At 40.9% G+C, this 26,660-nt stretch overlaps 1 protein-coding gene across 6 annotated transcripts in view; it reads left to right on the top strand.

Moving 5' to 3' along the window:
• LOC126161894 (gamma-tubulin complex component 3-like) overlaps positions 1-26,660 on the top strand; it is a 310,528-nt gene that overhangs the window by 31,337 nt on the left and 252,531 nt on the right. For all 6 annotated transcript variants that reach the window (XR_007534969.1, XR_007534968.1, XM_049918039.1 and 3 more), the window contains exons 2-3: positions 6,482-6,663; positions 22,628-22,765. Coding sequence is in view for 4 of the 6 variants with exons in the window: in XM_049918039.1 (XP_049773996.1) it covers positions 6,482-6,663; positions 22,628-22,765 (320 nt within the window). In the remaining 2 variants the exon portion in view is untranslated. The remainder of the gene's footprint in view (positions 1-6,481; positions 6,664-22,627; positions 22,766-26,660) is intronic.

A 26,660-nucleotide genomic window follows, 5' to 3' on the forward strand; every position in this document is an offset into this window, starting at 1 on the left:
CATCAGTTCCATAATGCCTCAGTTTAGCCAGGAGAATATTGTGTGTCGCACAATCAAGAACCTTAGATAGGTCACAGAAAATACCAACCAGGGGGTATTTTGTTATTTAATGCTTATAAAATTTGGTGAGTGGATGTGTAAACGGCATTGTCAGAAGAGCAAACATCAATTTACTGACGATATTATTATTGCTTAGGTGGTATTCTAGAATACATAACCTCTGAAAAATTTTGGAAAAATTTCTCAGTAGTGAAACAGGTTGGCAGTTACTGGCGTCTCTCCATATCAAATAGAGTAGTAGTTCCTAACCTGCGTAATTACCTGAGGGGTAAAAATAAAACGGTTTGATTGTTTTTGTCACAGAATTAAATTATTAAAAAAATACTGTTATTACAATTTTTTAAGACTCTAACACTGATTATATAAGTTACAATAATAATTTTTCTCAGTCACCAGCATTAACGTGTGTCATGATGTGTCAGAGGTTACAGCTTGTGAAACAAGGAAGAACTTCTTCTTCACATACTCCACCAACTACACACATGCTTTGTGCTTAGTATCATCCATCTGTGATAGTAAAAGTGAGACAAATGTGTATCAAATGCCAAATTCCCATGAAAATGGCTTCTCTACCTTGTAGATAGCTCTTACAATGGAACAAAAAATTTTCATCTCTCACTTTGAAACAGAGAAATAAAATAAGTGACAGCACAACACAACAATAACTACACAATGGTTGCTACAGTGCTGTACACAGTATTATTATTATTATTATTATTATTATTATTATTATTATTAAGCAGCAGTGGTCCGACACAAGGCATTGGCAGAAGTCTTCTGATTTCTGCCAGTTAAGAAGTAAGGAATCCAGCAATCACGTGATTTATAAACGATAAGTACAGTGCACACATTTTAGCCTGGGTGATTTTAAATGGGGGCTCAGGGTACAGGTGAAGCTAGTACCACTCAGGGAATATGGTGCAGGTAAAACTTTGTTTTGTAACAAGAGTCTTCCCTCCCTGTGCATTGTTAGCTTTTATTTATGAAGATGAGTTGAAAAATAAAATAAAAGAACTAAATAGTCTTGGAGCAAGACTTACAATGTGCACTGACTGCATATTTAAAAGGTTGTTAGGAATAAGCAACAGCAGTTGGCTCATCGATTCATTAGTTTGTCTTTAAAACACATTAAAAAAACTAAATAGCATTTATTTTTTTATTATCATAACTTTCTGAACACCATGGCGGCAAGCTGGTATGACATGAGCATACAAAAACTGCCACAGTGGAGGGTAGGGGATACTGATTGTACTAAGGGGTAATGGCTAAAGAAAGGTCGGGAACCCATTTTATAGAGGGATTTAACAATGGCATAGTTCAATCTATCCGGAAATATACCATGGATTACACCACCAAATCCAGATGAGCTTTTATTTTTAAGGGACTATATGATTTTCTTAATTTCAGAGGGAGGAGTTGTTGATACATTCATACGACTGAATTGTATGAGAGTTACTTTTTCAACATATTGACATGATTTTTCTCTTGAACTGTTTGTCCCTACACTTTCTACTTAGAAATTATTATTGAAAACATTTTCTACCTGTCACCTATCATATATAGCCCCTTCATTTAATTCAATAGTTATGTTACTCTGTTCTTTGGCCAGTTGTCTCTTGTTTTACCACATCCCTAACAGCCTTTAGTCTGTTGTCGGAATTACGGATTTCTGACATTACATGCATGTTCCTTGATAAAAAAACTTAGTAATTTGAGTATTTCTTTGTAGTGTGCCAACTACTACAGAATTTATACTTGTTCTTGCTTAGAGAGACGTTTACCTTTTCTGTTCAAGATACCTTTAATCCTCCTAATGATCCATGGTTTTTTACATGGCTGTATGATGTCTGATTAGCGTATGCGGAAAGCTATTTTCAAGTAATGATATGAATTTATCATGTAATAGATCATATTTTATGCCAGTAGTTGGTTCATTATAAATTTCATCCCAGGTCATCTCTTGTGAACTATTCTTAAAAAACATTTGTCTGTAGTCACTTTTACTGTGTGCTGACAACTAGTTACAAATGCCTAGTATCAATTATCAAATTTCAGATCCTGCTGAAGCTATTGCTTCCTCAGTGATTTTACAAAGATCAATTGCTTCATCTCTATTTGAAACTTGATAGCGTAATACATGTTTACCATTCACAACTGGCTGTCAATAAATTGCAAGCTGCAAGTGAGACTGCTTGCCTTTAAGAAAATGACTATTTGACGAATTCTCCATAATTAACATTAAAAAAAATCCATCCCCTTTCCATTAAATTCATGAGCTATCTTTTTGTCAAGTTGTTCCATAAAATTTCATAATATATTTGTTTTATGTTAATTGATTTTACTTCTGTTTATTGCATTTCGCTGTTTTAATGTCTTCAATGCAAAGGAATGTGTCCTATTACATAGTTCTGTTTCTGTTTGTTCGTTGTGCACTGTTTCTTGATCACTTTTCTCATTTCCTGTTTGCACTGGGTTCTAAAATAAATACAAGGACAACTAATAAAATTTCATGGTGTCATTATTATTATTATTATTATTATTATTATTATTATTATTATTATTATTTTCGATTATTCCCATTTAAGAGAGTGTTTGAACTTGAATTCCTTTATGATGATTGTTTATGTTTTTTCTGAGCCCAAAGTTTCTTCATGTGTTCACTGTGTTGTTTTTTTCGCTCCGCTGTCTATTTGCATCCTGGTCTCTTCTGTGTTGTGGTGTCAAATTTATGTTTTTTGATGATGTTCCTGAATTCAGTTCTATTTTCTGCATCGTTTACTGTTATGTGTGCTTGTCTGAGGTCCTCTTCAACTTCTTTTATCCATTTTGTTTTTCCCCTGCCTGAGTTGATGACTTTAAGAATTCGCTTTGAAATTCTGTTTTCATTCATCCTGTGGATATGTCCATAGAACTGCATTCTTCTTTTCCTTATTGTATCCGTAATCTTGTCTGTGTATTTGTATAATTCTGATGTTGATCTCTTCATCCAGATTCCTTGCTCTTGTATCGGGCCAAAAATTTTCTCTATTTCTTTGATTTTAGTTTGCCCACCTATTTGTGTTGTTTCAGATGCATGCAGTGCATCCGGAAGTACGACAGTGTTGTAGTGCCTCAATTTTGCGGTAATGGATATGGACTTTTTGTTATAATAGTTCCACGTGAGTTTATATGCTTTCTGTAGTTTTTTTATTCTTTCCTCATTGGCCTTTAGGTTGATCCCTGATGGCTGGATGATTGCTCCCAGGTACTTAAAATGTGGTACTTGTACGATTTTCCCATGGGTTGTCACAATAGGCAATTTGTCTTGTGGCACTGTTTCTATGTACTGGGTTTTCTCATATGAGATTTGCAGGGCAGTTCTTTGTGCAATTTCGTGTAACTTCTCTATGGCGTTAGTGGCTTCTTTTCTATTATTTGTGAGGATTGCAAGGTCATCCGCAAAAGCTAAACACTTCAAATTGAATCTATTATCTTTTCTAATGCCAATTTGGATTCCTTTGACTTCTTTTTCCCATGTCCTAATAATTTTTTCAAGAACGATATTAAAGAGTAATGGTGAAAGTCCATCATTCTGTCGCACTCCAGTTTGGATTTCAAATGGTTCCGAGATATCCCCCATAAATTTAACCTTGGAGACTGTGTCAGTTAATGTTTCCCGAATGATTGCACTTGTCTTTCTGTCAATGCTGAATTCTTCCAGCGTCTTGCAGAGCGCTACTCTGTCTATTGAGTCATAGGCCTTTTTAAAATCTACAAAAGTAACCACTGTGTTTTGGGTGTTTCTCATCTGGAGAATCATTTTTAGATTCCAGATCTGCTCTATGCATGATCGTCCCTTGCGGAAACCAGCCTGGTATTCTCCTATTTGTGGGTCAGCTTGTTCTTCTAATCTATTCATGAGAACTTTTGATAGGATTTTATATGTGACCAGTACGAGTGAGATACCCCTGTAATTATTTGGTTCAGTTTTGTCCCCTTTTTTGTCGACTGGATGGATGAGTGCGCATTTCCATTCAGAAGGGATCTGTTCTGTTTCCCAAATGTTTAATATGATTTTGTGAATTTTTCCTGTTAATCTTTCATCATTTAGTTTCCATAGTTCTGCAATAATTCCATCTTCTCCTGGGACTCTATTGTTTTTCAGTGTCTTGATAATTTCTACTATTTCGTTGATGGTTGGTGGTTTAGCGTCAGGATGTGGTGTAGACGTCTTGTAGTGAATATCCTCTGTAGGTCTTTCGCAGTTGAGAAGTTTGTTGAAATAGTTTGCGAGGATTTGGCAGTTATTCTTCGTGTTAGTTTCTAGTGAACCATCCGGTTTCTTGAAGCAAAGATTGGGTGGCTGGTATCCTGCAATATGTTCTTTAAACGTCTTATAAAAATTCCTGGTTTTGTTCTTCTTACAGTCTTGTTCTATCTCATCTAGTCGCCGTTTGTCATAATTTCTTTTTTCCCTCCGAATAGTTTTCTATGTTTGTTTTCGGATTACTAGAAATTGTTGCCATTTTTCTGATATTTTGTGACTATTGAAGTTTTTCCAGGCATCGATCCTTTCTTCTATTGCTTGGTCACATATTATATTTCACCACCTGCGTTTTCTCCTTCTCGGGGGTTGACCCAATTTCATCGTGTATTTGAGGACGTCCACAAGTTCTGTCCAGTTTGTGGTGTTTGTCTGACTAATTTCCTGTAAGATGTTTTCCTTGTTGAGTTTTATGTATTCGGGGTCTGGTCTCAGCACTTTGATTAGTTTTGGCATTTTTCTATTGGGTTGTAATCTGGTCTTTATCTGTAGAAGGTGGTGGTCTGAGTCAAAAAATCCTCTTCTCGCTTTCACATTCAGAATTTCTGCTGTGGTACTCTTGGAGATGGCCACATGGTCTATCTGGAATTCACCCAACGTTGTATTGGGCGACTTCCAAGTATACAGTTTCTTGTTAGGTTTTTTGAATTGTGTTGACATAATTACGAGGCCGAAATTTTCGCAAAAGCTTATAAATCTTTCCCCATTCTTGTTAGTTCTCTTGTGAGCTGTATGGATTCCGGTGATTTTCCTGTATTTTTTCTCTTTACCTAATTGTGCATTAAAGTCGCCTAACAAGATTATTACATGGTGTTTGGCAATTTTGTTTGTCGTCTCTTCGAGGTCATTCCAGAAGTCATCCACTTTCTGGCGGCTCTTCTTGTTATAGTTATTTGTGGGTGCGTGTGCGTTGATCAAGGTATATGCTTTGTTGGCCGATTTGACGGAGAGCGTTGATATACGTTCTGATGCAGACTGGAAGTCAATGACAGAGTCGCTGATAGATTTGTGGACTGCAAATGCTGTGCCAAACTGTTTGAGTCCTTTCTCATTAGTTTTAACTGCTGGTTTTGCTTTGTAGATCCTGTAGTTGTCTGTATCAAAATGGTTTTCGTCCGTAAATCGTGTTTCCTGGATTGCAAGGATTTTGATCTGGAATTTTTGCAGCACTTCTGTAAGTTGTTTGATCTTGCCCAGTTTGAAAAGAGTATTAGTATTAAGTGTACTGATGAAGTGTCTTTGTTTTGTGTGTAATAATTTGGATGTCGTCTGGTTCTCAACCTTAGGCGTAACATGATGCTCCTGGTCCCCCGGAATCCGATGACCAGGTAAAGCCAGCCTTGCGACTGGTGCCCAGGGTAGTGGATTCATTCCTTGTGTTATCATCATGTTTGGTTTTCAAGTTAGTTTTCAACTTGGTGGTGGTCCTTCCGAGGAAAGATCACGAGGAATACGACTTGATTGTTGAGATCAAGAAGGTTGCTGCAGCCGCACCATCTAGGCGAACAGACGCTGACCACTAACCGCTGGATACCAAGCAGTCGTTAGTGGATTTCGGTTGATAGTTTTGGTCCACCCCGGGTATTTTATTTCCCTGGTACCCTCCATATCTGGAGAGCATTCCCCTATCTGCCACCTGGGGAGGCGCCCGATGGGAGACCATCAACTCCACACGGGATTATTATTATTATTATTATTATTATTATTTATATTATTTATTTGTAAATTGTGCAGTCGTTGTTGTTGATTGTGGTAGTAATATTAGATTCTCACTGCTAAGTGGCTTGCATTAGTTATTAGACCAATTTATAAGGTTCTCCTTCTTAAACTTGCATGTTATGTATAATTTTTATTCCCATTGATCAAAAAAAGGGACAAGCAAACCATAGCTCATTGTTAATCGTAGCAGGGAGTGACAGTTTTTTTTCTGATATTATTGTCTGTGACATGCTGTAGGATTTCAGTGAAATTGTTATTCAAACTATTAAATTATTGTAGAGTCTGTAAGAAATATCATTGAAGATAAAAATCATTATATTATTTTAAAGTATAGCATATTCAGAATTTTTTCCAGATCATGCACACTAATTTGACATTTTTGTTTATTTTCGTTCCCAGATGAAGTGTTCCGTCTGTTTCAAAAGCAATTACAAAAGCTTAGACAAGGATGTAGCTATGATTCACTGGATGAAGCTGATGAGTTCAGCATAGCAGAGGAAATAAAAAATAAAATTGCAAGTAGTCATGGAGAGAGAGAAGCAAATCGTTTCTCTGGTATTTACCGGCATCTTCGAGGATGTGTAAGTAACAGTTCATAATATGTCAGTTTTGTGATTCATTTCCCCTAACTGTTCCCAGACCTGAGAATTGATGTACAATCCTTATTTCTACATTTCAGAATTTGAATTACACCAATCTGTTTATTTTGGTTCTTCCAAATTTTTTAAAAGTATGCATATTTTCATTTCCCCATTTTTCTTGCTCCTTGTTGCTGTGACCACATGGCAATAAAAGCAAGAAAATAAATTTGCAACATTAGCTACTCATCACACTTCCAACTGATGCAGTATAGTCGAAACATAATGTATGCAGTGAAATTGATATAAAGAGGAAGCAGAACTTTGGTAATTTTCTTCCCTGTGCTGATATTGATTGGCTAAATTAAAAATTTTTTATTCTTAATTTAGGGAAACTAGAAAACACCAGAAGATTAAGCCAGAGTAATCACTTGCTGTTGTGACCAACTTTAGTTATTGAGTCACAACAAAAATGTTAAAGTGGATTTGTGTGAATGGTGTGATGACGTAGTTTTTATAGTTTTCTTCAACTAAGAGAAGCACAGAATTTACAAAGTGTCCCAGACAAATAGAAAAGAACTATATCCAGTGCCAGTACTTGGCAGACATGCAATGCTGATAAGTAACATTATTTTGAGCACTCGTGCAGGAACCAGGAAAAAAGAAACGGCTGCTTTTATGACCTAAGAACTCCTATCTTTGAGAAAAGTTATTTATTGACAGTTGCGATTTGTTTGGTAAACCTTGAACTCTCAGAGAAATTTATTTTACCTAGAAAAATCAAGTAGGCATAAGTTACAGAGATAATATATTATTTTGTTTCAAACGCCTTGTGAGATACTAGTTAGAGAACAATGTGTTGTGGATTCTTCACATTGGGAAGATGTAGTAGTGCATTGAGTAGTCATAGTGTCCATTGCTTGGCTGCAACTGCCTTTAGTGTCCTCACGAGTCTTGGGAGTCTTCATTTTTGTGTCCAGGTACATTTAGCTTTGGTTGATTGATGTTAGTGCGAGGTGTATGTTAGGAGCTAGTACTTTGAGTATGTGTTTGTTGAGAAGCAACCACCTTTTTGTTTCAACACATCTTTGTAAAATGTTATTTGTAATTGTTGCTGATTATTTCCAATTCCAGTCTCATACAGTATATTCAAAGGAGTATCAACATGAAAAACTTAATATTCTGATTATCCTGGTGGTGCACATGGTTGCAGAATTCCAGTGACACACAAAGGACAATTCTGTACACATAACAAGGAGTAGCATGAAAATACATCTAGAGTTTACCAGCATTCCACAAATATATGCTTAACTCTTATTTCTCAATTTGTTGTCATTTGATGTGAAACTGTTCTAAGTATTTCAGCATAAAAGTCCATTTGGTTTCTACACAGTGCCCTGACCATAATTTTGATAAATGTTATGGAATAATTTGTGAAGCTTGAAAGATGAACAATTCTGAATCAGAAATGTTCAAAACAATGACATTTATTCACAGTAAGAGTAAAGTTTGTTTACTTAGGTTTCAGAACTCAGAAGAAACTGAAGCTGGAGAAAACCAAGGTGACAGAATTCAATCAGTTTGAAGGAAAGTTTAAAGCAACACATCAAGAACTGATCTAAAACCTATACATACAATTTTTAGTTACTTGTTGACAAAAGCTGCAGGTTGTCTTGCTCTCAGTTTGATTGAAGCTAATTCTGATTTCAGTAAGAACTGATTCAATAAACCTCTTCCAATTTTCTTGGAAAAGAATTGACTTTGCACTTCCATAGCCGATGTTGGAATGTATGAATTCCTTGAACTTAACTGCGTGCTTATGAATAATTGATTCATTGAGAAACATACAGTTAACAAGATCTAGTTTGAATTTCATCAGTGGGAATGCTGTTTTATTTTATTTTTTTAATAATACTGCTAAAGGATTTGTAACCTAAATATTGTTTTTCGAACAGTAATAAAATATACCAGTGTCGTATACAGGGTGAAGAATGAAAAAAAGTTATAATTCCAATTTGTTTTCTCGGAGGGGTACATCCACTGATACCACCCCCGAGCTACCACCCGACACCATGCCTGGGTGGCGGGAGACAACTTCGAAATCTTTAGCAGGAACCCTTATTTTTATTGCAAATTACGATTCTACGGCAAAATCTACATACGTTTTGTCTGAAATATTTTCTTTATTTCACCACAGATGGGAGGAAAAGAAATGGATTCACAATCATAATTTACAACATGCTACTCAATGACCCCTGAATACCTAATGGCACTTGGAACCCCAACTCTATGCTGTGAAGCTATTCATAACTTCTAATTGGAAAGCCCATTTGCAATGTTTTATTTCTTCGGCATATCGAAGAGGGGACTACTTGACGTGCACTGTGGCTGTGTAATGAACTAAGGCATATCATAACTGCTACTGGAGCTCACACTACGTAAAGCGTGCAGACATACAACAGATAGCGGTTCTAAACGTTACTATACTTGTGCAGTGTTTATTGCCTGCACACCTACCTGTGATTTGGAGAACAGACGTGCAAGTGGATGATGAATGTTGCAAACACAGAAGAAATAATTGAAATTGTCCTGGTTTACGGAGAATGTAGAGAAATGTTGAGGCTGCTATTGCCTTGTATGCCAAATGTTTCCCAGGGAAAGTTCACTCTTGCTCATTATTTTACAAGGTTGTGAATGCCTTTATATCAGAAGCTAATGCAGCAGTGCCCCACAATCCCCGGATAAGAACCCGGCAATTACACCGTAGATAGTATTGTCACAATACTGCATCATCATAAATATCATCCATACCATGTGACACTGCATCAAGAACTTCATGGCTTCGAATTCCATAACCAGATAGTATTTTGTGAATGGGCACATCAACAAACGCAAATGACGCCCGTGTTCTTTGCCAAGGTACTATTTTTCAATGAGTCTACATTCACAAACCATGGTAGTGTTAACCGGCATAACATGCATTACTGGAGTGTAGACAATCCTCACTGGTTACGGCAAGTTGACCGTCGACATCCATGGTCAGTTAACATAAGGTGTGGCATCATGAGGAACAAACTCGTTGGTCTGGATTTCATTGACAGTACAGTGAATGGATGCAAATATAGAAAACATTTGGAACAGGAACTACTGGTAATACTGTTGGATGTTGTACTTCACATTTGACAAAATATGTGGTTTCAGCATGGCAGATGCCGAGCACATTATGAAATTGAAGCACGGGAGGTATTTGACCATGTTTACACTAGTTGGTGAATTGGCAGAGGTGATCCTATTAATTGACCTGCTAGGTCACCAGATTTGACATTGCTGGATTACTTACTATGGGGATATTCACAAGATAAGGTCTAACAGCAAGTGCCAACAGGCCGTGAAGACGTGGTTGACCACATCAGAAACTCCTGTGCTGACATTCCCGCAGATATGCTTCAGACCTTTGCACGGTCATTTAAAAAGTGGATCACTAAGTGTATTGAAGTTGGCGATACTACATTGTAACACTTACTCGATTTGGAAAAGGACAGCAGCGTTTATCTCGAGCCATGGCCACAGTGGCATGTCGAGCAGCCCGCTCTTCCATATGTTGGAGGAATACAACATTGTGAATGGGGTTTCCAATTAGAAGTTATGAAGTATTGGCCTACCCTCGCAGCACGGAGGTGGGGTCCCATGTGCCATTGGGAATTTGGGGGCCATTGACTAGCTTGTTGTAAATTACAATTGCTTACCAATTTCTGTTCCTCCAATTACTGCATCATCTGTGGTGAAACGAAGAAAATACTTCAGAATAAATGTATGTAGATTTTGCCGTAGAACCGTAATTTGCAATAAAAAAAAAATGGTTGTGGTTGCATACCGCTGGACCAGCCGATCTTCTCCACATTCGGCAAGTCGATAACTGCCTGCTGAATGGCTGAGTGCTGGATTATCTAGACCTGGCCGGAGGATATTTCTGGGTCTTATTTGCACACACTTGATTACCAGGAAATAATTTGTTGATTGTCGTGCCTCCTTCTTCTGCTGCTGGTTGATGCCCTCTGATGGACATTGGCTCTACCTACATGTTTGTTGTCAACTGTGGTACTTGTTTGCAAACACTCTTGCGTCGGCCAGACTTCGCAACAGAGTCAGCAACCCACATCGGTGGTTTCTCTGCGGAGTTTCTGCTGCAGTAGATGTCTGTGGTGACTGAGGCAGTCCTCCCTCCCACCCCTCCCAGGGGAGGGCAAAGGCACATCTCAATGTCGGTCCCAGGTTCTGCTGGTGGAACGGGACCACAGGTGGTGACAGAGGTGCCGGTGGCGGGGAGGGGGTCTCATCGACATCCATAGGTGAGGGCCCGCCCATGGAGACTCTGCGAAAGCCTGTAGCGACGGCTGCAATGACAGCGGCTGTGGCGACGGCAGCTGCAAAGGGACGTCCCATGAGCCTCCAGCCTCCTGGAAGACCCTAGACCAAAGGCACGGCACCAGAGACAATGGCAGTGCTGGGCTCTGCCCACGACAGTGCCATAGCTGGTTGAAGTTCTTCCAACAGAGGGAACCATCATTGAGGACGATGGTCACCGTGGTGCGGCAGAGAAGCATGGAGATTTTGGTGGGAACCCAGCGAGGCCAACCCTTGGGAAACACTAGTGCCCAGACTGGATCTTGCGGAGAGAATCGCAGCCACGATGAGGGGAAGCAGGGAACAGGAGCGACAAGGGCGTCCAATGAGGGCATCCGTGTGGCTTCTCCACCAGAGAGGACCCTTCAGAACCAGAAGAACAATAAGTAGATGGGAAGAAGTAATGCTGATACAGTTTGGCCGTCTGAAATTTAAACATGCGAATAATCCTTTCAGCCAATGCATTGAATGTGGTATGGAATGGCACCGTATGGAGTAACTGGATGCCTGACGTAGCACAGAAGAAAGTAAACTCTGCCGACATCAGCTGCAGACCGTTGTCCATCACAATCGTTTCCGATAGACCCTCGATGGTGAAAATATGAGGGAGGTCTTGAATGGTGCGAGCGGCGGTCATCGAGGACATGTGTGCGACATACAGAAAACCATTGGCGGCATCCACCAAAATGAGCCAGTAGGCCCCTAGGATTGGACCTGCAAAATCCAGATGGAGTGAGGACCATGAGGCAAGGGTCAGAGGCCGCGGAAGCAGGCATCATGGTGGCGCCGACTTCTGACGCTGGCTGAAGGTGCAGGAACCCACCATGTGGGTGATGTAACCTTTCATTCCCCGCCAATAGACATGTTGGTGGGCGAGGCGCTTTGTCAGGACAATACCCCAGTGCTCGACAAGTAGGGGCATGAAGACCCTCTGAAGGAGGGGGACAGTATCACAACACGCCAACGATCAGTGTTGCCTAAGAGAACAACAACCCCGTAGCAGACCACAAAGTTGTTCCAATGAGTCCAGAAGCCCCAACCTTTAGGTCGAATCCTGACGATCAGAGGGCCACCCAAGTTGAACGTGGTGCAAAATCGTCCAGAGAACTGGGTCCAAGGGCATGTGCCGTACGATAAGCCAGGCGTCCATTGGCAACGCAGCAGTGGTGGAAGAATCCTCGGCATCCAGATGAAAACAAGCAACCGGATCAGCACTGACGCCAGAATCCACCTCTACAGGAAGTCGAAAAAGATCGGTGTTGGCATGGAGGCCTGTGGCCTGGTAATGGATGTCGTAGGTGTACCCTGCAAGGAACAGTGCCCAGCACTGCAGGCAGCGATGCAGCAGCGAAGTATCGGGGTACGGATGGCGGATGTGGTGCCGAACATGGAACCAAGGGCTTGCAAAGGCTTGTGGTCCACGTAGAGCGTGAACCGGCAACCGTAGATGAAGTCGTGGAACTTCTTGAATCGAAAGATGAAGGCTAAGGCCTCCTTTCCGATGTGGCTATAGCTGTGCTGTGCATGTGATAGGGTTTTTGAGGCGAAAGCTCTGGGTGCTCGACACCAACAACAATATGAGACAACACAGCCCATAATCCGACTCGTCAGTGGCCAAAATAAGAGGCTTAGTGGGGTCATATGGGGCGAGGCACGGTAGAGTGAGAAGAGCAGATTTGAGACACTGGAAAGCCCGATTACATTCCGGCGACCAGGTCCAGGGAACATTCTTGCGGAGCAGGTGATGCAGAGGCTCCGCCAGATCCGCAGCATGTGGGATGAAACACCAATAATAGTTGAGTTGACCCAAGTCGGATTTGAGCTGCAATATGTTTGCCAGAGCTGCTGAATGGCCTCTAGGTATTGTGACTTTGGGCGAATGCCCGCGGTGCTCAAGACATGGCTGAGAAAGGTCACTTGCGACACCGAAAATTGACATTTGGCCCTGTTGCACCGCAACCCCACAGCCTGCAGAACCTCCAAAAGTTGCCAAAGATTCTGAGCCAAGTCCGGGACCGAGATTACTGTGACTTAAGATGTCTAAGTAATTGGCAGTGCTGGGGACCTCCTTAGTCACAGACTCCACAAATTGTTGAAAGATGGCTGGAGTGCTGGCAATCCAAAATGGCATGCAGTTGTACCAGAAGAGCCCAAAGGTAGTATTGATGACAAGGATCTCCTGAGAGGGAGTGTCGACCAGCAGCTGGAGGTATGCTTCTCTATGAACAATCTTGGCGAAGATCTTCCCATCCACCAACTTGGACAGAATATCATCAACCTTCAGGATAGGGCAAGAGTTGATCACAGATTGGGCACCACATACCTGGAGGGACCCGTTCAGTTTTTTGAGGATGACAGTGGGCGAGCCCAGCAACTATATGGTGAACTGGTGTCAGAATGCCCGCCTCCTTGAGGTGACTCAGTTCCTTGTGGAGGCTGTCCTGCAGGGCGAAAGGCACTGGATGAGCCTTGTGAAACTTGCAAACTGCCAAGGGAAGTAGTTCTACATGTGCTTTGCAGCCGGACACACCTGTAGAAGAATCAGAGAAGACATTGGGGAAGGAATTGAAAAGCTCAGGTAAAAGAGCATCAGGGGACAGAGTTTGGACCGCCAGGGCCGAATCATGTATCTCAAGGCCAAGAGAATGAAAAAATACTATACCTGTGCCAGGAACCACCCCTGCATATGGATAATGTCATTACTATAGCTCTTCAATTGGGTTGGGAACGGGCGGAGCATTGGGGCATCCAAGCAGCAGTGTGTTGCCATCAGTAATAGTAGCCGAGGACCCTGTGTCCAACCTGAAACTGTGAGGAGTTCCGTTGATCTGTACAGTCAGATCAATGGACCTCACTGTGTGGGAAGCACCGTCTGGACAAAGGAGACACTCGGAAGCTGGTCAGAATCCTCCAAGACCAAGTTCAGAGGGTTCAACGCTGGTAATCCACCTCTAGTGACGAAGAGGAGTGGCAAATGTCAGTCCAATGACCCTTCATCCTGCCGGCAGAACAGACCGCCCGCCGGAAATGACAACTACGGCACTGGTGCGTAACAAAGCAGTGACGAAAGGAGGGCAACCTCTGATGTTGCTAAGCCCGATAACCTGTAACGGTCAGGAGGAGGAGGAGGAGGAGGCGGCAGCGGCGGTGGTGGGGCCCCCGCTGCTGGCCATTGACGGGGTGGCTGTGCAGCAAAGACCTGTGGCGAGGCCTGGGGCGCCGCAGACAAATGGGAAGACTGTTCGTAGGGGTTACTGCCAAGACACCTGTCCAAGAAGGGATCCTTCAGCTTCAAAAACGTGTTCAAGAAGGGATCCTTCAACAGATCCGTTTTCAGGACATTGTCAGGAGCATGGACATGAATCATGGCGCGAACGAGGGCCGAACCATACGACAGCTTACACCCCAAGGTCGCACAAGAGAAGCGGCAGTCCCAGGAGAGCCCTTGAAGGCAAGCAATCCATTCCTTAAAGACGGCGATGGACGCTTGATGACAGCTGAAGAACTTGTGGCAAGCTGCTGCAACATGGACCTGCGCACCAAATTATTCCGCTAAACTGGTGGTCAGCTGTTCGTAAGGGAGGGCATGAGGTTGTACCTCTGGATGCAACTGCTGCACTAAGTGGTAAATGTCAGGACCCACATAGGCAAGAAAAAATGCACAACACTGGCCGGTGTTGATTCCATGGGCAAGGAGATGTTGTTTCAAGCGAGCCGCATAATTACTCCATGGTTCAATAGACTTGTCAAATGGCGGCAATGCGGCAGGAGAGGCTGATGCTCTCCCCGCCACCAGAGGAACACTAGTCAAAGCCTGCAAACGCTGAATCAGTTCAGTCGTGTGTTGCAGACGATCCAGTACCTCAAGGACACAAGCCAGAATACCTTCAGCCATGCCAACAAACAACGGAGCAATGCAGGAATTCGAACAAACTCGTCGCCACTGCTAAATCTACGCAGCAACTTTTTTTTATTAAGGAAACTACAGTAAACCACCACCAGTAACACACTCTTCAAAAGCAAAAAACAATTAAGGGTTCCCTCTGCGGATCAAGCAAATAACAACTAATTCCTATAATCTGGGTTCCCTTCAACTATATACTCGTACAACTGTTCCACATCGAAGTCAGCTGTTAGCATCTGGTAGATAGCCTAACATGACGGAAGCAACGTCTCAGAATCAATGCAGAGGAGAGGATGGTCGAAGTGGCACACGGCTGGACCGGCCGATCTTCTCCGCATTCAGTGAGTCGAGAAATGCCTGCTGAACAGTCGGGTGCCTTCATATCTAGCCCCACGATCAATTCAGTGATGAATTCAACAAGATGTTTGCTAGTTGGCATTGACTTTTTATAGAAAACATACAAATTTGCAGTCATTGTCATGAAAATGTGACAAAGAGCTTTCTTCCACCACTTCATTTGCTTCCTCTGTAGTAGGCCATTAGCTGGTAACTGTGGTTGACACCAGCCTTGTTTATATTATAATCCAAAATACAGGCAGGTTTAATCTTCTCTAAAATTTCTAATTTTGTTCTGAAACTGACATTGGATGCAGTCATTTTACGTTTTGCAGTCAAAAGAAATAAGTTGCTGATGTCCTTCCATTTTACAAACAGTAAATCGTCTCATTTTTCCAGCTTCTGACCAATTAGAGCTTTAGCTACACCGTTTCTATTTTTTAGTACTGCATTGCAAGGCCATCTTCTTGTCTATATTCATTGTTCATGAATACAAGTGACAAGTTATGTCAACTCTGTTGTTTGTAGTAGTAAAAGCATCACATTGTGTTCTTAGGCCTATGAGATGTACCGACAAATATTGGAATACATTTACAAACCTAAGAAGTGGTCAGCGTAGGCCCTATATCGCTTATCATTTTAGAGAATAATCGGTGTGGTGTAGGAACCACGTACGTCGCTTGTCTTCAAAGTGTTAAAAGAGGCAGTTTTACAACACCCACAATTTTGTATCCATATTCGTTTACCCATTTGTATTTGGTCTGCCTTGCCTGTTTTGAGCTTGTCAGCATAAATAAGCAATAAATAAATCCAATGAATCAAACAATGGAAAATCCATGATGAATTGCAGAAGTATTATGAAAAGGGAAGTTGCTACTCCACCGTATAGTGGAGGTGCTGAGTTGCAGATAGGCACAACAAAAAGACTGTAACAAATAAGCATTCATCCAACAAGGCAACAAATAGATTACAAGACTCTCTCTCTCTCTCTCTCTCTCTCTCTCTCTCTCTCTCTCTCTCGGCTTCAGCTGTCAGAAACTGCAGCCTTGTGTGTGTGTGTGTGTGTGTGTGTGTGTGTGTGTGTGTGTGTGTGTGTGTGTGTGTCGTTTATTTTTGACGAAGGCCTGGGCTGAAAGCTTGTTTGTGACAGTGTTTTTGTCGTGCCTATCTTCGACTCAGAATCTTCACTATGTGGTGGCTAACTTTCCTTTTCATAATAATATAAGTACAATGAATTATAGATCTGTGAGGTATAGCATGCATGGTGTGCTCCAGACAGTGGAAGAAGATTAAATAAATAAAACTGGAGCTACATCTTTTATTTTTCACCTATATAGGCAATTGATAAAGGTCTCCCATCTGAATGTTCATTTACTACTGCAAGTCAGAAAGACTTATAATTGAGACCATGGTTCAGTAATCTTGGCTGGGATTTCTGTTATTTGAACGAATCAGTGTATGTGTGGACATTGAGACTAGTTCCTTGTGCATTATTACTGCTATTTTTTTACAGTGCAGTGTGGGAGAATCCTGTGTGGTCCAGTCAGTCCGTAGAGAATTACTGCAGTAGATAATGAATGGCTAAACTCTGTACATGTGTTGTCATGTACTGCTTATTCATATTAACCCCTTAACCTATAGCCATGCACGAGACTCATGGTACAGTATTCAGGGTAAATGTAATTATCACAAGGCTGTGACCTGTGGTACTTCAGTCAGGCAAAATGTAAACTTCATGGGCCTGGCCCATGGTGTGCGGTCACAACTTGTGATGTGCCACACCACACAAGGCACTGGCCATTCCAAGCTTGTGATAGATTATTATTACCTCTTTGTGTCACACTCAGTTACATATTACTCTTAATCACGTTCACACTTCGAAATATCTGTTCTTGAATATTAGAGGTGTATCCCACAAAATGTTTTCGAAACATAAATGTGATGAGGACAGTGAGCTTTGTATGTTGATACTCCTGCTACCGACAGTGACGGTAGTGACACCGTAAGTCCTGTATGGTAAAAATGCAGGTGGTTAGCTATTGAAGATGACACTGCTGATGGAGATCAACTACCAGAGTTGGAAGAAATGTGAAATAGTTCAAAAATCTGGAACTGCGAAATGACTTCTGGCATAAGAGAGACAACTTACATCAGGTAGGATTAAATAAGGAACTAGATACACTGAAGAGCCAAAATGTAGTGCGAGGAGGGCTATGCGAGAGGCGTTCGATGAATTCGAAAGTAAAGTTCTATGTACTGACTTGGCAGAAAATCCTAAGAAATTTTGGTCTTATGTCAAAGCAGTTGGTGGATCAAATCAAAATGTCCAGACACTCTGTGACCAAAATGGTACTGAAACAGTGGGTGACAGACTAAAGGCTGAAGTACTAAATGTCTTTTTCCAAAGCTGTTTCACAGAGGAAGACTGCACTGTAGTTCCTTCTCTAGATTGTCGCACAGAAGACAAAATGATAGATATCGAAATAGATGACAGAGGGATAGAAAAACAATTAAAATTGCTCAAAAGAGCAAAGGCTGCTGGACCTGATGGGATACCAGTTCGATTTTACACAGAGTACGCGAAGGAACTTGCCCCTCTTCTTGCAGCGGTGTACCGTAGGTCTCTAGAAGAGCGTAGCATTCCAAAGCATTGGAAAAGGGCACAGGTCATCCCCATTTTCCAGAAGGGACGTCGAACAGATGTGCAGAACTATAGACCTATATCTGTAACGTCATCAGTTGTAGAATTTTATAACACGTATTATGTTCAAGTATAATGACTTTTCTGGAGACAAGAAATCTACTCTGTAGGAATCAGCATGGGTTTCGAAAAAGACAGTTGTGTGAAACCCAGCTTGCACTATTCATCCACGAGACTCCGAGAGCCATAGACACGGGTTCCCAGGTAGATGCCGTGTTTCTTGACTTCTGCAAGGTGTTAGATACAGTTCCCCACAGTCATTTAGTGAACAAAGTAAGAGCGTATGGACTATCAGACGAATTGTGTGATTGGATTGATGAGTTCCTAGATAACAGAACACAGCATGTCATTCTCAGTGGAGAGAAGTCTTCCGAAGTAAGAGTGATTTCAGGTGTGCCACAGGAGAGTGTCGTAGGACTGTTGCTATTTACAATATATATAAATGACCTTGTGGATAATATTGGAAGTTCACTGAGGCTTTTTTCGGATGATGCTGTAGTATATCGAGAGGTTGTAACAATGGAAAATTGTACTGAAATGCAGGAGGATCTGCAACGAATTGACGCATGGTGCAGGGAATGGCAATTGAATCTCTATGTAGACAAGTGTAATGTGCTGCGAATACATAGAAAGAAAGATCCCTTATCATTTAGCTACAATATAGCAGGTCAGCAACTGGAAGTAGATGATGATGTTGTTGTTGTTGTTTTTGTTGTTGTTGTGGTCTTCAGTCCTGAGACTGGTTTGATGCAGCTCTCCATGCTACTCTATCCTATGCAAGCTTCATCATCTCCCAGTACTCACTGCAGCCTACATCCTTCTGAATCTGCTTAGTGTATTCATCTGTTGGCCTCCCTCTACGATTTTTACCCTCCACGCTGCCCTCCAATACTAAATTGGTGATCCCTCGATGTCTCAGAACGTGACCTACCAACTGATCCCTTCTTCTAGTAAAGTTGTGCCACAAGCTCCTCTTCTCCCCTATTCTATTCAATACCTCCTCATTAGTATTGTGATCTACCCGTCTAATCTTCAGCATTCTTCTGTAGCACCGCATTTCGAAAGCTTCTATTCTCTTCTTGTACAAACAAGTTATCATCCATGTTTCACTTCCATACATGGCTACACTCCATACAAATACTTTCAGAAACGACTTCCTGGCATTTAAATCTATACTCGATGTTAACAAATTTTTCTTCTTCAGAAACACTTTCCTTGCCATTGCCAATCTACATTTTATATCTCTCTACTTCGACCATCATCAGTTATTTTGTTCCCCAAATAGCAAAACTCCTTTACTACTTTAAGTGTCTCATTTCCTAATCTAATTCCCTCAGCATCACCCGTGTTAAATCGACTACATTCCATTTCCTCGTTTTGCTTTTGTTGATGTTCATTTTATATCATCCTTTCAATACACTGTCCATTCCGTTCAACTGCTCTTCCAAGTCCTTTGCTGTCTCTGACAGAATTACAATGTAATCGGCGAACCTCAAAGTTTTTATTTCTTCTCCATGGATTTTAATACCTACTCCAAATTTTTCTTTTGTTTCCTTTATTGCTTGCTCAATATACAGATTGAATAACATCGGGGATAGGAAGCAGTTAATTCCATAAATTATCTGGGAGTATGCATTAGGAGTGATTTAAAATGGAATGATCATATAAAGTTGATAGTTGGTAAAGCAGATGCCAGACTGAGATTCATAGGAAAAGTCCTAAGGAAATGAAATCCGAAAAGAAAAGAAGTAGGTTACAGTACATTTGTTCACCTACTGCTTGAATATTGCTCACCAGTGTGGGATCCGTACCAGATGGGTTTGATGGAAGAGATAGAGAAGATCCAACGGAGAGCAGCACGCTTCCTTACAGGATCGTTTAGTAATCACTAAAGCGTTACAGAGATGATAGATAAACTCCAGTGGAAGACTCTGCAGGAGAGGTGCTCAGTGGCTTGGTACGGGGTTTTGTTGAAGTTTCGAGAACATACATTCACCGAGGAGTCGAGCAGTATATTGCTCCCTCCTACATATATCTCGTGAAGAGACCATGAGGATAAAATCGGAGATTAGAACCCACACAGAGGCATACCGACAATCTTTCTTTCCACGAACAATACGAGATTGGAATTGAAGGGAGAAACGGTAGAGGTACTCAAAGTACCCTCTGCCACGCACCGTCAGGTGGCTTGCGGAGTATGGATGTAGATGTAAATGTAGAAACTGGTTCACTTGCCTAATATAGTGTAGGGCCTCCACGAGTGTGCAGAAGTGCCGCAACACAATGTGACATGAACTCGAATAGTGCCTGAAGTAGTGCTGGAGGGAATTGACACAATGAATCCAGCAGGGTTATCCATAAATCCGTAAACATACGAGGGGTGGAGATCTCTTCTGAACAGCACGTTTCAAGGCACCCCAGATATGCTCAATAAGTTTCATGTCTTGGGAGTTTGGTGGCCAGCGGAAGTGTTTAACTCTGAAGAATGTTCCTGGAGCCACTCTGTTGCAGTTCTAGATGTGTGGGTTGTCGCATTGTCCTGCTGGAATTGTACAGGTCAGTCGGAATGCAAAATGGACATGAATGGATGCAGGTGATCAGACAGGATACTCACATACGTGTCACCTGTCGGTCGTATCTAGACGTATCAGGAGTCCCATATCACTCCAACTGCACATTCCCCCACCATTACAGAGCCTCCACCTGCTGACATGCAGGGTCCTTGGATTCATGAGGTTTTCTCGATACCCATACACATCCATCTGCTCAATACAATTTGAAATTAGACATATTAGCAGTTATCATTAGTCCAATGTCACTGTCGACGAACCCAGGCGAGGTGTAAAGCTTTGTGTCATGCAGTCATCAGGGGTACACGAGTGGGCCTTCAGCTCTGAAAGCCCATATCAATGATGTTGGCTCACATCCTGACATTTGTTGATGACCCAGCATTGAAATGTGCAGCAGTTTGCGGAAGGGTTGCACTTCTGTCACATTGAACGATTCTCTTCAGTTGTCATTGGTCCCGTTCTTGTACGATCTTTTACTGGCCCCAGCGATGGTGGAGATTTGATGTTTTACCAAATTCCTGATGCTGATGGTACTTTAGTGAAATGGTCACAATGGAAAAATCCCCACTTCATTGCTACCTCAGAAATGTCGTGTCCCATTGCTCATGTGCAGACTATAACACCATATTAAAACCCACTTAAATCTTAATAATTACATTGTAGCAGCAGCAACCAATCTAACAACTGTGCCGGACACTTGTTGCCTTATATAGGCATTGCCGACTGCTGCACTGTATTCTGCTTGTTTACCTTTCTCTGTATTTGAATATGCATGCCTATAGCAGTTTCTTTGGCTCTTCAGTGTATATTTAATATAATATTTGATAACATGTTGTAGTAGAATATTGTACCCAAGACTAGCCAGTTCACAGAACAAATACGAACAAATCCATACAGAGTTGGAAGAATTGACAGCAATTGGTTTCCTGTGAATGATAATGAAATTAAGATATTTTGTTTTGTCCATAATAATGTCGCAGTTGAAAAAAAGCAAAAATTCAACTGTTTTGGTCAAATAGGGCTGTTATGGAAATACTCGTTTTTAGAAATTTAAAAGTGTTTGCACTTTGCAAATAATGATTTGATTGCTAATACAAGCATTGAGCAAAATAAGACCTGTGACCAAGTATTTTCATCAAAAATTTGAAGAAGCGTATGCAATGAAACAGGGCACGATTCATTATTAAGTTGTACAAATTATGAGTCAGATTTAGGTTACATTGATTATAGGATTGCAATAAAATCATTAATGAAGAATATATCAAAACCATATTGTAATGGACAAGAATGATTATCATGCAGAAATTTACAAGGGAGACTGCACGCGAAACAGTGGGCCATTTTCCTAAGCATATTCACCCAACAGCACAAAATCAAGACTGTAAAGTTTCCATGAGAAATAAGAGATAGTGAAACAACGTGGAAGAGTAAAAGATGCAAAGTTCGATCACATGTCCCTATAAGTTTCGAATGATATCATACTCTTGAAGATTACTGATTTGTGTTTGTGCTTTTTGGAAGAGTGCTATTTATGTGCATTTTGAATGAATTGAGGTATTGGAGATACATGGTATTGATTTATATTATATTGTATTAATTGATAATAAATCTTTTGTGATATTCCTAACAAAATCATTACACAAACTTGTAATTGATTATGAAATATTTCACAAAATTAAACCAATTAAATCAGTTGGATCTTACACATGTACTTAACATTCCATAAGTTGTGTGCAGTTGGTATACTATGTTGTACTGGTTTGTAGAACCATTGAATGGCTCAAAGGTTAGGGGATGGTGGTTACATTTTGGGTCCTGGCCATTGGAACTGGAACTTACATTGCAGATTAATGGGTTAAGGAATACGGAAGCTTGTTGAGAAATAGTTTTAACAACTTCAGAAAAGTATGCTGAACATAAAATTTCTGAATTCAGTTTTCTCTATCTAGAAGTGATTTTAGAATCTTAGCTTTTCAGGTCATGCAAATACCACAGTAACTTATATTTTTATTTACAATGTATAATTAATGATTTTTTGTTTCTTTATTACAGACTCTTCTAACCAACTTGAGAAACACCTTGGCCTTCATGCAGAGAAGCGCTGTACAAGAATCAGCGGATGATGCAAATTCATCATTTGACTCACAAAATTTATCATTGAGAAATATTACTATTCGTAGTTCATCACAGGTAGCTTCCAATGTCACAATTTGTCTTGCTAATTATACAGGGTGATTATAATTAAAGTTAAACTTACAAACCACTGTAGAAATAACACAAATGGTCAGAGTGACATCAAATTGCAACGGGCTATTATTGGAGAAGGTGGAAAACGTATGGCAGAAGAAAAATAAATAGTTACAAAATGTAGCATCATTATTTAATAGTGATCAACTACAAATGACAAAGGAATCATAGCAACAATGCCTAAAGTGTACGTTTTACGTTAAACAAACTACTACGTAGTGTGCGTGGGTGTAAAGGTGTGATGTTGTTAGTTACGCAAGTCCATCCATCACGGCAAGGTCATATCGCTTTGGATGGGAAAAAATTTTTTTAATTGTCCTGAGGCCAAAAACTGCACAAAAAGCATCTGTCTAAATCAAATCAAATTATTAATTTCCATGTGACTGGCACAAAACATGTTCAGTATGCTGTCCACTGTTCTTTACAAAAAGTTGAAATCAAGAAACAGCATGTTCCATAACTGATCAAAGTGTTTCCAGGGTCACATTCAGAATGTGTTGTGCAGTGCGTGTCTTCAGTGCAGGTAAGTTTGCAGTCAGGACACTGAACACATCATCTTTCAAATAGCCTCTCAGCCAGAAGTCACATGGATTAAGATCAGGTGATTGAGATGGAAAGGCTGTACGGAAACGGCGGCTGATAATTCTAGCATTTCTGAATTGGCACTTCAGCAGCTGCTTAGCTGGATTTGCAATGTGCTTAGGTGCGCCATCTTGCATAAAAATGATCCCATCCACACATCCCTGTTGTTGGTGAGCTGGAATGACGTGGTTGCGCAAAAGACACTCATAGCGCTTACCAGTGACGGTACAGGTAACAGGACTGAAGCACCTGTCTCTTCGAAAAAATATGGCCCTATGATAAATGATGCCATAAACCCGCACCACACAGTGACTTTTTCAGGATGAACTGGTACTGGTTGATTTGCATGTGGATTTTCCATTGCCCATATTGGACAATTCCTGTATTGACAGATCCTGTCAGATGGAAGTGGGCTTTTTCTGTCCACGGCCAATCTTTGTCCACTTCCGTGTGAGCAAGAAATTCTAAAGCAAAGGTCTCTCTTCCTGGCAGGTCAACAGGAACTAACTCGTGCACATGGGTAATTTTGAATGGACAGCAAAGAAGGATGTTTTGTAGGACTTTATGCGCTGTGCTCACGGGTATGTCCAATGTTCGGGCAGTTATCTGTGCACCACACGTTTGCACACCACCACTCGTCTCTTCCTGCATTGCTGTGGCCACTACTTCCACTGATGTCGAATCAATTCATTTCCTACCTCTACCATGTTACACACCAAAAGAACCCGTCTTTTCGAATTTCCGAATCACTTTTTCCAGACCCACGGCAGTCATCAGACCAACACCTCTTTTTGAACTGTTCAGTGTCCAGAACTTCCGCAGACTGACGTGTGCACATTAGTCGTTCTTGTAGTACAGCTTTACAAGCAGAGCGCAGTCCTGCATTGTGACAGTCATGGCGAACGTCGCAGATGCGAAAGGAGGAAAAGCCGTGTACCCGGCATGTTTATACCAACTTCAGTGGGTATTGTGCAGGACAGGTGTTTTCATTTACATATTCTGACACATACAGCACCATAAATTGATCAATTTTCACACTATTTTTTTTCTTCTGCCATATGTTTAAAACCCATCTCTGATAATATTCCATTACAGTTTAACGTCATACTGACCAGTGGTTTATTTCTACACCGCTTTGTCAGTTTAATTATAATCACCCTATACAATTGATCATAATTAATATTTTTAATAAGTAATTTTTTGGATCTGGCTGGTTTTTGTTTGAAACAAAACACTTTATTTAATTGCTGATTAAATAATTTTGCCACTTCGGGCACTATTTAAATCCCATTGCACATTGATTCATTCTACATTGCTGTGTGGACGACAAGATGCTGATATATGGTAGCACATGAGTAGTTTTTGCCCCCGTCTAACCTAACTGTATATGTGTTTTGTTACTTGTTTGCTTTAAGCTGTCCATTGTTTTTACTGACAGGTTACTTAATAGTGCACAAGAGGGGAAAATTCTCTGATTGACAATGGAATAAAGTGTTTGCTCCAATTTTAAAAAAGCCTGGTGCATGAAAATGACTTCAAGAGTTTTTAGGGAGCTTTGTATTCAAACATAAAAAATACAATTTGATTCATGCTTATAATCGCATATAATGAGGGCATTCAATATAGGATGATGATTATTATTTTAAGTCTGTGATGTACTTCTCTCTACCCTGAATTCAAAGTGACTTTCCTGTCATTGAGTCAAGTATCTGAGTGTAGGATACAACTAAACAACAATGTACTGTCTATCAGTTTGTTGTTTTTGTATGTTTTGGTAACAGTGAAGAAATTGGCCAAAGTATATGGTTTAGTTCTAAAAGCTTGTGGCATTTTCTCGTAATTACAGTATGACTTCGCACCCCCCACCCCCACCCCACCCCCCTCTTCCGAAGTAAAACTTTTTGAATGAAATGACTTTCTACAAAAATTTGTTTACTCTTTAGAACAGCATAAAATTGTCATGGACTGTGTAAAATCTCCAAGAAACATGTAACACCATTTAAAAACAGCGTAAAATCTTCTGTAACAGTGTTAATGCGATAATTGATTACAAAGCTGAACTCATTTCTTCAGGCCAACAGATAATCAACTGAGAAACAGATATTAATTTGCACCTTTTTAACCCTGTCACAGAAGAAAAGTAGTAGGGAAACCTTGTAGGATAATAAGCTCTCCGGCCTTCCAAAACAAGCAGCGGGATCTTTGTCTACATCAGTAACAGATAAGATCATCTGTCTGTAGGAGGTGAAACTTTGGAAGAAAGAAAGCTACAAATGTGTAAGAATTTTTAATGACAGGCCAGGTGAATCTACTGAAGAAAGATACCTGCTTGCAAGACGATCAATGTAAACAGGACGACTCGAGAATGATGAACTGATAATTGTATAGAGCACAAAAGCAATCAGTGTGGCGAGCATTAAATTGGCAATGTTACACTTCCACATAGCTTGACTAAGTATCAGCACACTGGAAACTTCGTTTGTGAATTGGCTAATCAAAGCAAAAAAAGGTTGTCTATTCTTAAGATTTAGAATAAAAAGTTCTCTATATATGCTCAGTTTGACATGGAACAAAAATAAGAGGAACTTAAGAAAAGCTGTGAAATGAGATTCTGATTGCCAAAACCCTTTCTGATACCAAACATTGTGATTTTCTAATCTACATGATGCACTTATTAAGCTATAGGACACCCCTGATCATACTATCTTACTCTTCTGCTATTAATTTTGTCTTTGGCCTAATTGTGAAACTTGCCTCAAGTATTCCTCCAGTATCACATGCTCAAGCTGCACATCTGACAAATCATATATTATCAACATAACAGTAAACGCATGTGAACTGTCAAGTGATCTGTTAGTTATACCCATAGTATGACTGCCACCAAGTACCACACACAAATAAATTGTTTCAGACAACTTGTTGTAGCAACACAATATGTGTACATTAAAAAAAAAAGACTATACTACCTGTTTCATCTGTTGGGTCATCAGAATCCTCCCTTTGGTGGTTCTCTCTCTCTCTCTCTCTCTCTCTCTCTCTCTCTCTCTCTCTCTCTCCCTCCACCCTCTCCCCGTCCCCCTCCCCCCCTCCGCCTCTCCCCCTCCGCCTCTCCCCCTCCGCCTCTCCCCCTCCGCCTCTCCCCCTCCGCCTCTCCCCCTCCGCCTCTCCCCCTCCGCCTCTCCCCCTCCGCCTCCCCCCCTCCGCCTCCCCCCCTCCGCCGCCCCCCTCCGCCTCCCCCCTCCGCCTCCCCCCCTCC

This window comes from Schistocerca cancellata, chromosome 2 (genome assembly GCF_023864275.1).
Source record: "Schistocerca cancellata isolate TAMUIC-IGC-003103 chromosome 2, iqSchCanc2.1, whole genome shotgun sequence".
NCBI lineage: Eukaryota > Metazoa > Arthropoda > Insecta > Orthoptera > Acrididae > Schistocerca > Schistocerca cancellata.